General features: G+C 31.6%; 2 protein-coding genes across 4 annotated transcripts; one reads left to right on the top strand and one right to left on the bottom strand.

Annotated features, from left to right (window-relative positions):
• The first annotated feature begins 798 nt into the window (after positions 1-798).
• Phyhd1 (Phytanoyl-CoA dioxygenase domain containing 1) lies at positions 799-10,082 on the top strand. 2 transcript variants are annotated; one of them, XM_011643620.3, is made up of 5 exons: positions 799-837; positions 7,606-7,749; positions 7,986-8,099; positions 8,190-8,340; positions 8,508-10,082. In XM_011643620.3, exons 1-5 carry the CDS (start codon positions 814-816, stop codon positions 8,924-8,926), a joined length of 852 nt encoding a protein of 283 aa, XP_011641922.1. In that variant the 5' UTR covers positions 799-813; the 3' UTR covers positions 8,927-10,082. The 2 variants fall into 2 exon arrangements, with proteins under 2 accessions (XP_011641922.1, XP_011641923.1); XM_011643621.3 differs by lacking the exon at positions 799-837 and adding an exon at positions 1,562-1,850.
• Positions 8,943-13,720, bottom strand: Swt1 (Swt1 RNA endoribonuclease). 2 transcript variants are annotated; one of them, XM_011643619.3, is made up of 12 exons: positions 13,317-13,720; positions 12,686-13,205; positions 12,441-12,608; positions 12,063-12,316; positions 11,390-11,632; positions 11,080-11,301; positions 10,774-11,001; positions 10,500-10,695; positions 10,310-10,428; positions 10,077-10,234; positions 9,802-9,942; positions 8,943-9,668 (listed from the first exon to the last, which is right to left on the bottom strand). In XM_011643619.3, exons 1-12 carry the CDS (start codon positions 13,455-13,457, stop codon positions 9,449-9,451), a joined length of 2,610 nt encoding a protein of 869 aa, XP_011641921.2. In that variant the 5' UTR covers positions 13,458-13,720; the 3' UTR covers positions 8,943-9,448. The 2 variants fall into 2 exon arrangements, with proteins under 2 accessions (XP_011641921.2, XP_011641920.2); XM_011643618.3 differs by having other exon boundaries at positions 12,441-12,611; positions 13,317-13,718.
• Between the last annotated feature and the right edge of the window lie 674 nt (positions 13,721-14,394).

Raw genomic sequence — 14,394 nt, 5'->3', positions numbered from 1 at the left:
GATCGTTCAAACGAAAACTGCATATTATGTGTAAATTATTGACAACTCGGCAATTAATGCGATAATAAGGCAGAACAAGATGACGTAACAAGATAAGAAATTATATAAAAAAAATTATATAAATCTAAAAATAATTATTTTATTATTTTTTCAATTGTTTTTCTTTCATTCTATAAAAATAAATACAAAAATATAAATTTTTTGAAAATACGACTATCTTTTTATACATCGTAATATTAAATATATATTATATATTTATATATTTATGATTAGTTTTTATAATTTGTACAAGATTTTATTTTCTAGACTACTTTATTTTCTGTTTAACGCGTTCAGTAAATATGTATTTATATATTGGAGATTTGTTAAAAATAGAAATATTCTTTCATAGGGCATTATTTTAATTTAATATCAACATCTTAATGAGAGAATTAATCAAATTAAATGAAGTAAATTTCGACACGAAGATAAAGTAAAAGGAAGAAAAAAACAGAAGATAAAGGTGAAGTTAGGAGATAAAAGACATCTATCTTTGTAATGCTGATTTGCTTATCTCTAAAGGAATGCATCCGCTTTTAATGATACGCCAATTTTGAGACAGCCTGTAAAAATCGACTCTCGAAACTTCGCTTCCTGGACGTTCGTTGCGAATGACCGAGTTTGTCCAACTGACCGTCAATGCCCAGCGAAGAAGTGCACATCGTGCTGAAACTCAACCGGGCTTACAAGCAGAAGCTTACGAAATAAGCAAAGGACTGTATAATTAACGCTACGTTCATTAGATCAGCTAGATTATTATCATAGAAGAAGTTTATGCATAACAGAAACGTGCTCAAGGTATATTTATATTGTATACAAAGAGAGTTCTCTATAATTTGTATATTATTAAAACTAAAATAACATAGTGAAGATATTGCTTTAAGTATTAATTATCTTAACACTGCTTTAAATATTAGTTATCTTATTTTAATAATTCATTCCGCAATTGTAGTGTTATGTTATCTCACCTTAATAACTATATTACTTTACAAACAACTTTTTTAATTATCATAAAAATTTAACAAATTTCTAATTATCATAAAAATTAAACAAATATATTACATATATACAAATTGTATTTTTATAACGGCAAAAAAACTCCATAAAATATAATTGTGTTTTCAATTAATATTTATAATAACAATCACGATAATTAAAGCTGTTTTTTTTTTACATTAATTAAGAATTAAGGAAAAGACGTACCGAATATATTTAGCATTTTAATAATTAACGCAAGAAATATTTTAATGAATCTTTTATCCTGCCACGATATCTTCAATTCGGAAGATATTTGAATCGTTAATTTAACCGACCCCCAGCTTGGTATCAGTAAAACTTGTGCGTAAAAAAAATAATTAGCATACTAATAATAAACCGTACTTCTCAGCGCGAGATTATCTTCTCGCGTGCGCAATATTTTCATGAGGAAGATACAGAGTTATCTGTAGAAAGATAACGCGCAAAGTGCACGAAGTGCATACGTTTCTACCAGCCTCGTATCGTAGCTATGGGTTTTCGGGATATAGGTGATAGATTATCCGGACCTTTCGGAAAATCGGAGACACGAGTATAATTTCGCCGGGAGTTCGGCGAGACGAGGCGACTCTCGTCGTCTCGCCTCGCAACAACCGGAGCCGCCGGTTCGACTTCGCATATCCGCCGGCTCACCTAGTCATTTGGTGCGAGCACTCGGCCGCGGACGTGTTCAGGCCTCACTCTGCCTCGTGTTCAGCGAAACAGGTTCGAGATTCGCGGGACATTCCTTTTTCGATAACAGCGACTGAACCAGGATGAAGGACATTCGCGCGCAGGTGAGTCCCCTCCCTGGATGGAATCCGAGCATTCGTGAGAACAATCTTTCCATATTGCGTTCTTCTGCAATAGAAGGAGAGACTCCCGAGAGTGTCATCGAGACACACGTGGACGATTTAAATCGATGACGTTTGGTGGAAAACTGATGGAATATATCATTTTTTTGTCGAGTCTGCTGATCGAGCCGCGCAGTAATGAATTCTTTCGGCAATACGACGAGACGATTGTACATGAATTTGTACATTAGATATAAATAAATAGACGAGGGATTTTTTGTGTGAGAAAAGATAGAAATTATAGTTAATTGACCTAATTGGCAATTAATTTTATTAAACTTTATTAAAATTTCTAATTACATAACTTGTCATCCTTAAGTTTAATTTTTTTAAATCTTTTAATGGTTATAAAATATGAATCATTCCATTTCTATTAATTAAATAATAATAATAATAATACAAGTATTATAATATAGTATTATCTTTTCACATTGAAATTGGACATATATATTTTTTATTTTCTTGTACATTTTCTTATACACCTGATTTTAATGAAAATCGAATCCTATATCCACATAAAAAAATTATATATATTCCACTTTACTAGTAATACCTTTTTAAATACTTGAAACATTAAAAAATTCCATTGTACATTTATTGATATGGAAAGTTTATATCGCTAAATTTCAATCAATCAATTTATATATAGAAAATATTAACATATAGAAAGATTCATATACAAGTTCCAATTTTAAGCGAAAATCCTAAGCAGCTTCAAGATTATTATTGTCGCGCTATAAGAAATATTCACATAGCGTTTCTTTACAAAGATTGCTATAATTTTTTTTTTTATTCTCTGCGTCTGGTATTCTCAAGGAGAATCGCTACGATTGAAATTCTCGACAATGTAACGAGCCTCTATATACGATTGCATCAACGAACCGAGAAACGGGGGTATACAATGTACTCCTACAATCGTTTAACAACGTCACTTCGTGCCACACAAATGACATAATCAACCGGATCTCTCGGTTCGGAGGTCAGCATCCTCATACTTGAGTAATCTGTCGTTCCATCGAAACATAGTTAACCAGCTGGCGTCTTAAAATTTCTAACTTACTTTTGCTCTCGATCTTTCCCCATATTTCACAATTATATTTTCATCGATGATATACAATTAATAATGTATGCATCATTTAAATTAATTAAACACTCTTCCTTTGCATTTTTTTTTCTTTTTCTCTCAGTTCTTTTGTAATAACGAAAGATAATATTTCAATAATTTATGACAATTTTAAAAAATTTCAAGCTTTGTGATTGGCCTCCTCGCATCTGTGCAGGTTCGAAGAAAATTTTTATTAATTATTATCTTAAAAACGAATAAAAACGAAATTGGAATTTATAATTCGAGAAAGCCGAAGATTTCTTGGAAAGACATTAGGTTTTTATCGGATCATATCATACTTGACCATTGTGATCCGAAGATATCTTCCTCGTGATTCTGGAAATTTTGGAAGCTATTTTGACGTTGACCAAGAGGGCAACGTATTATCGCTATACTTCGTGTGTTCGAAACCAATAGAAAAGAATTGCAACATTTGTTGCGATAGAATAAAAATGTTGCAAAAGAAAAACGTTATACATGTTCACTCTTCTCTTTTTATTTTCATTGCGTTATGCGACAAACGCGTTTTATATCATAAAAAGAATCAATGTTTTAAATAATCAAATATATCCCTTCAATAAACATTTTTTATATCAAAAGATATAAAAAAATAGTGGAAGATGAAAAATTGTAAGGCATTTCGAACATTCTATATTTTTATAAAAGAAAACTATCGTAAACCAAAATCTAAATTTTTTAAAGAAGTTTCGAAAAATGAAACAGATAGTGAACGAAAAATGAAAAAGATAGTAAATGTTGCCTAAGAATTTGATCGTAATAATGAAATCAATCTCGGAATGCGATTTTTTTCTGATACTGTAGTGGCTTCAACGTGTTTGATGATATTTGCATAATTACGAACAGAAGTGAACGATTCTTCGGTCGTGCATTAAGATGTCGCAGAGTCTTTATTTTCATGTTCTCAATCGCGACATTTTCCCTGGATGTAAGTGGAACACAAAAGCTTAAAGACAATTGTCTTTTTTTTAAATCAGTTTTCCTTGAGAAATATAATTCACAAGCAACGATTTTAATTAATCCATAATGAACGAAGAAGGGAAAGCGTTTTAGGAAAATAACAAGGGAAAAAAACGTGTTTACTCTGAAAGCCATTGATAATTTATCGCGTGGAACATTCTATTCGCTCTATGACCTACATTAATCTATCATCATTCTATTGCTATTTTAATGCCTAATTAAGTGTTGTTTTCAGCATACACTATAGATGATAATTTCGTCATCATCGTCGGCAATTATCGTTTCACATATTTAAAACTCATAGTTGTGAATCAATTGAAATAATTCTCACGCCAAAGGATTGAGTGTTTTTTTTTATCATTTTTTTTAATTTTGTATTAAAAAAGCCTTTTGTTTTCTTTGAAGTTTTTTGCTAGAGCAGCTGAAACATCCCGATAAAAACAAAATAGCAGGATCGGAGGCGCGATACACATTCGAATTAACCCGAAATAATGGGGGCGACCTTGCCCATTGATTCTTCGCGATTCCGCCGAAGAGACGAGGGCGAGCAACGAGGAATGAACGCCCACGAACGCCTCATCACCGCGTTTCAATTCTATTCCTATCCGCGCGATTCAACACTTTCCACGGGCGACTTGAGTCACTCGTATATACGGACGAAATTTCAGAAAAAGTCGACGACGACGATGACGACGACGACAAGGGGGATGACGTAGCCCAACCACCCACCTGTCGACGGCCACGCGCTATTTTCGGGATGCGCTTCGCGCGCATAACTTTGCGCTAATGCACGCGGCTACCAAATTGGCTACCAAATTCGCGCTTGCAATCTGTTTATGCACAGCTTTAAAATTCCTGAGCCGCGTGTCACCGAACCATCGAATGCGAAAGAATCGACACCGCAAGTCACAGTCAATTTTGTATTCTCTCTCATTAGACACAATAAAATAATAAAATTAAAATTGTACGCATTGTATAATTTTATTATTTTAGAAATTTTATTTATTTTATTATTAATTATTATTAATAATTTTAATTATTTTACAAATTTTATTTATTTTAGATATGTATATGTATTTTCTCTTTCATTAAATAGTTATAATTTTAAAAAGTAATTAATAATTTATTTAATATATCCAAACGTCATTTAATGATTAAATGTCGGTTTCGTAATTAAATGAAGTCTTTCATTGTCATAAACGGGACTTTTCCTTTTAAAACTTTCAAGATAAAACTTTAAATTAAAATCAATTTTAATTTTTTCGATAATTGCTCAAAGCTTTATACTGTTCGATATAAGCGAGTAAAATATACATAAAATACTTCGTGGACCTCATGAAACTTGATAATTTATCTTTTCAAGAAATTACTTTGTTACAGCTCTGATGTTTTAATAAGTATTAGACACACAATTTTTAGAAATATTTCATACAGTAAGAAGAATTATTAATTCTCAATCTATCTGTGAAAGCTCGAGGATGAGATGAGGAATTATTACAAAAAAAATGGAAATATTTGATAAATCCATCGTATCTCGCGTCTTCAATATCGGCTATCGTCTCGAGAAAAAAAAAATGATTGATGTACGGCTGTCGTTAAAAAGATCAATATGCAATCTCTCTTTGTTCGAGCGATTACTGTAGACACTTTGTGACAATTCGAAGGCCAAAGCTCAGACATGAGGGCAACACAAAGCAGCGGAGAAGATTGCAGATATCATTGTCTTCAATAAAATTGCTGCTGCGCGAAGCAATATTCTCCCCTCCCCCCCCCCTCGGTTATCGTAGGAAATACCCGCAATAATGTGTTTCCCCGTTAATCGAAACGTAAAAATTGCGCGCATAAATCGCACGATTTTTCGAAGATAGCCCGAGCGGATCGGCAAACGCGCGTGATCCCTCTGTCGTCTTTTATTGCGGAGGAGCGTTCGCGTTTGTAGGAAGACGTCGTATTTCCGGTCGAATCACAAGCTTCTTGCGATCGCGAGACGTGACTTTCGGGTGATGTTTACGGCGTAGAACGCCGATACTCCGTGGCGTTTCCGACGCTAAAAATATACCGTGCGACTCTCGACGGCATTTTTTTCCCCGGGCGCACCTATTTATCATGAATATGCAACATGCCGAAGGTGTCGTCTCGCCTCCGGCGTGCGAGTTTTGGGATTTTTCGCGAAAAACGCATCGTCCTCCTTTCTCTCGAATGCGATCTCTGTCGTTGACCCCCCCCGAATGTCCATTCGTAATTCGTGAATCAAGCGCTGAGAAGACTCGAACGGACGCGTCCCGCGGCGCACGATCTCTCGATAGGTCGCTCGTAAAATTCGTTTTGCAAATTAAACGCCGCTCGAAATGACGTTTCGCGGCGTTTTGCAACGTCCGAACGTTTCGAAATGCACTCGCGTGTGAGATAACGCGGGGAAACCTGCCAACTAGCATCGCGGGATTATATACGCCGATACATGAATCACACGAAACTACACGATATACCCTCTCGATGTTGCGCAAACGAGACGCTTTATTTATACATATTTATTTAGACTACAAGTACTAACGATATCGTCGTCGCACGTACCGTGCACGCGGTCTGATAACTTATTATTAATTTAAAAATAAATTTCCAAAAATTAGATACGACCGCGACACGCCAAAGGGGAGAATGTAAAATAATACGAAAGTAAAACAACTGCGATTGTGTAATTATTAAAGGAGATATATATTTTTTTTTTAAAAGCTCGCAACACAAACAGTATTGAATGAAAAACAAGGCGATTACGATAGGAACAATTGAGGAAAAAAAAAGCAAGCTTTTTTTTCACGAATAGCTGACTAATATTTTTTTATTCAGCCGCCTAATATTTTTTTCTTCTCTCTTCATGTCGCAAATTAATCTAACGTTTAGCTGAATGCGCGTGTTGCACTTGACAACCGATAACAAAGTAATTTGCCGCTTTCTTAATGACGTCATCTGATTGCATGATCGACTCTAACACAAGGCACGGAGTACGATGGGCTTAAATGGAAAAAAATGCAGAACAAGCTCCGGATACTCCTTCTCTGCCCTTTGAAGCGAGCAATGCTCGTGGTTATTCTTAGATGCCTTTATCGGCCGCGGTTTATTTATAGAGTCGCGGTCTATCATTCAAAACATCGGTGAGACGAAACTACGACGAATCAAATGATCAATCGACCAGTGGATCGGAAAGAAAGTATTTTCTTGGGACTTTGAACCGACCTTCTTCGGTTGTTTATCTTATCCCGGCAATAAATCGAACGAGCACTTCCTTATTTCTAGATTCATCCATTTCACCACATGCAACGTTAATAAGATGTAGCGAGTTTCAAACGATAGAAAAATATCGAATTATTCTGAAGATTCATTTTTTGTCCTTGTTCTTCTTTTTATTTCTGATGAGATCTATGTACAATATATAAAAAAGGGGAGAGACCTTACTTCTCTATCTCTTTGGTTTTTTTTTCCACGCTTGTGACTCGAAAGAAAGAACTCTAATAAAATATAAATTTATTTTATATTATTATATTTATTATATACTTATTTTCCTAATTCATATAATTTACAAAAAAAATCAAGTTTATATATCAATTGTGAAATTAACAGTTTCAGAAAAATGGTTATGTCATTTTGGAAGATTTCTTTCAACCAGAGGAGATTGAAGAATTAAAAGCTTGCGGAGAAGAATTCACGAATAAATTGCCACCTGAATCGGAACGAAAAATATTCAATACGATACAGTTACAACAGGTAATATAAAACTAAACAATCATGAAACTTTAATTATTAAAATGTAATATTCATCGAATGGTTGTTTAATGTTATTGAAAATACTTGAGAATTTTTGTCAAGAAACTAATATGAGTAAAGCTTAGTAAAACATAGTATTTTTCGTTAATTTTAAGACATAATTCTCTATAAAAAAACTTTGTGTAGATATAACTCAGCTAATATTAATAAGTAACGAGTATATAATCTCGTTTCAGAATAAAGATAAATATTTTCTGGATAGCGCTAATAAAATAAGTGTTTTTTTCGAAACTGAAGCTCTAGAAGAGGATGGGAAATTGAAGGTTCATCCAAGAGTGTCGTTAAACAAAGTAAGCTATCTTAAAAGAGTTGTTTCTCTAACTAAATTAATTCCTACGAGCGTATTTTCAAGTAATTTCAATTATTTTATAACTATCTAGGTAGGTCATGCTCTTCATTGGTTACATCCTACCTTCAAAAAGTATACGTTTGATGAGAGAGTCAAAGAGGTTGCTTTCCAATTAGAATATCAGGAACCAGTGGTATGTCAATCAATGTACATTTACAAAAATCCCGGAATAGGCTCGGAAGGTAATTAATTACTTTAAAAAAGTGTAAAATTAATTACTTACATAATAATTTGTCTCTATGAATAAATGAAAAAATTACAATAAACAATATTCATATAAGATAATGCATAAAATGTGTGCGAGCAATATGCCCTCGAATCAAACATAACAATTGTTACTTTCTTACAGTTACGATGCATCAGGACGCATCATATCTATATGTCGAACCGATGAAACTCGTAGGTTTCTGGATCGCATTGGAGGATGCTACATTGGAGAACGGATGTCTATGGATTGCCCCGGGTTCACATCAAAGCGGAGTGCATAGGCGTTATATAAGAAACAAAGATCCAAATTCTCAGGAACTATTAATTTATGACAGAGCCGCACCCTGCTATCCATTAAGTAATTTCAGAGCAGTACCAGTATGCAAAGGAACTTGCATTCTTATTCACGGCCAGGTGGTTCATTTTTCTTATCCAAACAAAAGCGAAACATCGAGACATGCTTATACTTTTCACGTGATTGACACGAAACATGTGTCTTATTCGAAAGAAAATTGGCTTCAACCACCTCCTGAAGGTTTTGCAAATCTTTATAAAAATTAGATGTATCCACATTAAGTATTATCTACAATGTCAATTTTTTATTTCGCATTTTTTTTTAATAAAACAAAATCGATCCACATATACAACTTAGAAAAAAATAAACGAAATAATTTTTTACAGTTTACATATCTAAAATAGAATATCAATGGCACCAATGAAAGATGCAAAATTAAAATTTCAGATATATTTATATTAATAAATTTATATCAATACGTGATGTATAAAAACTGCGTGACAATTTTTCTTTCTGAAATGATATAGTCATTGTATGTGCAATACAATCAAAAGCAATGCTATATAATATTTTTCCAAAAATCCAAAAATTATTAGTTGATTATTGTAAATGCTATAGTAAGTTCCATTGATACCGTTAATATCACAGTCAAGTTATAAAATTGATATTATCTTAACATTTTTCATTATTATTATTACCGTTAATAAATGTATATGTACATGTTTGTAAATATTCATATTCTTAAACACTAGGAATATAATTTACAAAATATATACAGTTAAGTACAATTATGTACGCGTTGCTAATGCACAAAGATGCGAAGTTAATTCCTGCAGCTGCCTTAATCCAGTCTTTAATGCTTCTTCTTTCAATTTTACACAATAATATATATCCAAAGGTGTCACATCAAATATTGTTTTATCTACGTCAAGCAAAAATGTGTTCATATTTTGCTGCAAATTAAGTAATGTCTGATACTTTATAGAATCTTCAGTCTGCACCAATAATCTGTTTACAAAAAAATGTTGCATAAATATATATATAAAATATAAAACATAATATAAAACACACAATATAAAACAGTTTGATGTGAAAACTATATATACGCAGTATTGATAGACACTATTAAGAAATAACTTACTTGTTTAAACTCTGTGTTAAATCAATCACTTTTCTTGTAATTTCCGGTTGCAAAGTTTGGACAAGTGCATTTGATAACGGTGGCTCGATAGATTTAAAAGTAAAAGAAAGTACCGTTCCTGCATTGCTGCATGCCAAGCCACTGTTATGAAATAAAAATAAAACGATATGCATGTATCACAAAAAAAGAAATGACAGTATTCTTATTAATATATATATTTACATTATATTTAGTATTTTTTGCGAGTATGTGTAAATATATAAAAGAAATTTTACCAGAAATCACGTGCATAATTATAGATATGCTGGAAACATTGAAACGCCTTTCCCGCTCTCATTTCTTGTTCCTGATCATTTTCCACGATACCTATTTTGTCATGTAATTTTTTCAAATCAATATCAGCAATACACTTCATACATTTCTTCTTCAATTCCTAAAAATATCAATTTTATAAAGTTTATCAACTCTTCTATAATTATAAAATATTCAAATATATAAGGAATATTACCGTAATATCATTGAACGTTTGCGTCATTAGATCACTGTACTTATCCATATTAACCATTTGTACCAAATAGCTACATTTTTCTAGAATATATTCTACATCTTGCAATTTCCTGCCACCAACTGAAAATAACGCCAGATTAATCTAACTAATTGCAGAATGTCTTTATGCAGAATTACAATTATGGATATACCTGGCAAATGTACAAAAGCGTCAAGTAATTCTTTCAGTACATATTCAGCACATCTTTGAAACGATTCATTTATAGCAGCAATCCAGTGTTTTATAGCGCACTTTAACACAGTTACTATGGTCCAAGGTGGCTTTATAATAACATATATCTTCCACTCTTCCTCTCCATAAATTTCCGACATTTGTTTTGTTACAATCTAAAATGAAAACATTTATTCATAAAACATAGACTCACAAAAGTTAACAATTTATATAATCCAATATACAATACATACTGTTGACAAGAAATTTTTCATAATCGTCTTTATATTTTCAAAAATATCATCTGTTAAGCGTAACTCTTCAGTAAAGATAGAGTTTTTAATAGGACCATTCAAATCATTGGTTACTGTATTATTAACATTAAAAAAGTCTATTTTTTCAAGAGGATCTTCACGCCCTAATGACAATATATTATATATCATGGCTTTAGTACAAAGATTTTTATCATATGATAACAGTACCTATATACACAAAAAAAATTAAGCATTTTTATTCATTAATATTATGCATACTTATTGTATGATAAAAAGAAAACTTACCACTGATTTTTGTAACTGACAAATCTGTAAACAACATTGTAAAATTTCATCATCTGGACAATTCAAAGAAAAGTCTTCCTTATTTTTTGCCGCTTGTTCTCGCGTTTGTCCTATGATACGAGGATGTTTAGAAGAAAATTGATCATGGATGAAGCTTATAGCTTTCCTGGCTCTTGTCGATAATTCACATTTAGATTTGTTATCCTTAAAATAATCTAATTCCTGTTGTAAAAAATAGTATAGAATGAAATGCATTTAAAAAAAACTTCATAGATAGAACAGATTTTTTGCTATATTGTCTTATACTTACACATATAACTGTCCATGGTATCACAATAAAAGGACGCGGGTAATTTTTAAATGTCGCATCTCTTACTTCTTCTATAACTTCGAGATTCGACAAGAATACATTTGTGTCTACAACAATGTAAAGTGGACTTTTCTGTAATTCCATTTTATTAGATTGTGTCAATTCTATATTATTATTATCCAATATATAATTCTTTTCATTTGGATTTCCTCTACCATTGAGTTGTGTTCTGGCAACTTCCACCTATAAAAAATGAAAAATATATAAAAATATTATAAGAATATTAAAAAATTATTTTATTACTATAAAAAATATTTTTTTCATAATATTTTTCATAATTCTTTCATATAAAATAAAAATCATCAATGTCGAAAAAATACAGTCACGCAATGGAAATGGTGAAGCAATTCATTGCTCGGATTTTATTTATAATACATATATGTATATACATATATAAGATATATATATATATATATATAAAATAGTAGATACATACATGCATCACACACACACACACACACACACACACACACACACACACACATACACACACACACACTATATATATATATATATATATATATATATATATATATATATATATATATATATATATACACACACACATACCACACGTATGTATACATATATATTTCAATTATACTGACATTACCTCCAGTGCAATTTGCTCATCCTTTATTGGTTCCCAATCCATTTCTTCATCTAAAATTTCTTGTTTAGCTTGTTTTAATAATTTATCTTTTGTTGTATTATCAATATTTGGTCTGCTGTCTTGTCGATCTTGTGATTTCTCATCATTTAATACATTTTTTTCACATATTGTATTTTTTATAATTCTATTATGTAATCTTTTAAGTCTAAATTCAACATTTCTATAAAGACAAGATGTTCCTAAACTGTCATTACCTATAAGTAATATATATGTGAATATAAAAATATTAAAAAATATAAACATATATCTTAAATTCTCAAAGAAAACTCTCTTTATAGAAAATAAAAATACAAAAAATATAAAATTTTATATGCCTACCAGATATATTGGATGAACTTTTACTAGATTTTTGTGGAGGTTTTGTGATGACCAAATTAGAATGACATATTTCTTTTAATTTTTCCTTGTCAAAATTCATATTCCTTCTTAATTTGTGCATACGTTCCATGGCCAAATTTTTCTTTAAGAAAGACTTCTGTTCTCTTCCTTCTAAATTCAAAATTCATTTTAATTCTTTATAGCAATAATATATAATACTTGAACATATATAACTATATATTTACTTGAAACATGGCACTCAATATTGTTCTTATTCCGATCAATATTTTCTCGGCGTCGTACATCTTTTTCCCATGTCTTCATCGCTTTTTGACTTGTGATGTTTGAATCTTGCTGTTTAACATTTTGCTTTGATAATAGATTTTTATTTGAAATAGGTAAATTTTTCTTTTTCCACTGAATTTTTTCATAAAAAAAACGCATTTGTGGTGTTTCTTTATCTTTTTTATTTTGAGATACTGACTCATCATCCTTTGATACTGATTTGCTATCCTTTAATTTTAAGGAAGAGTTTTTTCTTGCCAACTTTACATTCAACACATCTGATGATAAGACAGAAGATTTATTTTTGGCAGATACTCTTTGCAGCATTTTTGCTCTAATTAATTTCATCTGTGGTGTTTCTACAACTTTGTCATTTGATTCATGAGAAATTGATTTTCCTTTCTCAATACTATGTTCAGGTGTTATAGCACTGCAATGTGCTTTTCCTTCGTCAATTTTACGTTTTTTTGCTGGCAATGTCTATGTAACAAATGTTTTAGCGAATTGGAAACTTTTAAACATTAGAACAAGATTATAAAAAAAAAATTCGATATATTTTATAGTAGAAAAGTAGATTATAAAATGAAATACCTCATCAGTGTCGTTAGCTGAATCCAATGTTGGCTGAGTCCACGAAGATTTATTTGTTTTCACATTGAAGTAATATATTCTGTCCGGATGACTTTTAGAATTAACAACAATCCAATCTTTCGGTAATTTATGCTTTATCATGTTGGAAATGTGTTATAACGACAAATTTGAAAAGACGATCTCGCTGAAATTGTCCTTCAAAGAAAAGAAGAAGATTGATCTATTTATCCTTAACCAAACAAACACTATCACTTAAGCGGCGTCTACAACGAGATTTTAAGACGTAAGGCTTAAGAAATTGGCCAATCATAATCGATTTATAGAAGAATAATCGATTGCGATTGGTCAATTTCTAAGTCTACGCCTCTAAAGTCTCATTGTAGACGTCGCTTTATAATGTTATACGTCACACTGATGCGTAATAATAACAGAAATGGAATATGAGAAATCGCGTGAGGTGGGTCCCGTTAGCGCATAGTGCGATAGCACACATCCACTCACATTAGCTGCTGCTTAGGAATTTTCCAATGGACCACCAATCAGAAAATTTTATATTTAATTGACCAATCAGCGTTGTGCGTTATCGGATCTCTCATCAACGCTATTGGATTGCTAATCGTTTGTTAATTTTTGCATATTTTTTAAATTTTGTTTGTATATTAATTATTTTGGACAAAAACTTGAAATTAAAATTTGGATACTTAATTCAATTCAATTCTAATTGAATTGAACAGCATTCAATGTAACTCAGAATGTTATTCAGATTAAATATATTACTTTAAATTGTTTTGTTTTCTTTATGTGATCCAGCAGCGCTAAGTTTTTAACGATTAATATCTCGGATTGCGGGGTAGAGCAACACTTTCTTTGCTAGAATCTTTCGTGTAAAAACACATCGAATGAGTCTAATTTTATCGAAATTGAAAGTAACGCCTCTAAATTTAACGTTTATCGCGGATTTGTATAGAATAGCTGAAAACCTACCTTAAGAATTTTTTAGTGAATCATCTATCAAAAGATCTAATATTTATCGATCAATCGGCAATTGGGCGCCAATAGTTCCTATCATTCCACAACA

Source organism: Pogonomyrmex barbatus, unplaced genomic scaffold (assembly GCF_055798465.1).
Source record: "Pogonomyrmex barbatus isolate J1 unplaced genomic scaffold, ASM5579846v1 scaffold2, whole genome shotgun sequence".
NCBI lineage: Eukaryota > Metazoa > Arthropoda > Insecta > Hymenoptera > Formicidae > Pogonomyrmex > Pogonomyrmex barbatus.
The sequence above is the reverse complement of the archived record's forward strand: the minus strand, read 5'-3'. Positions and strand labels throughout refer to the sequence as shown.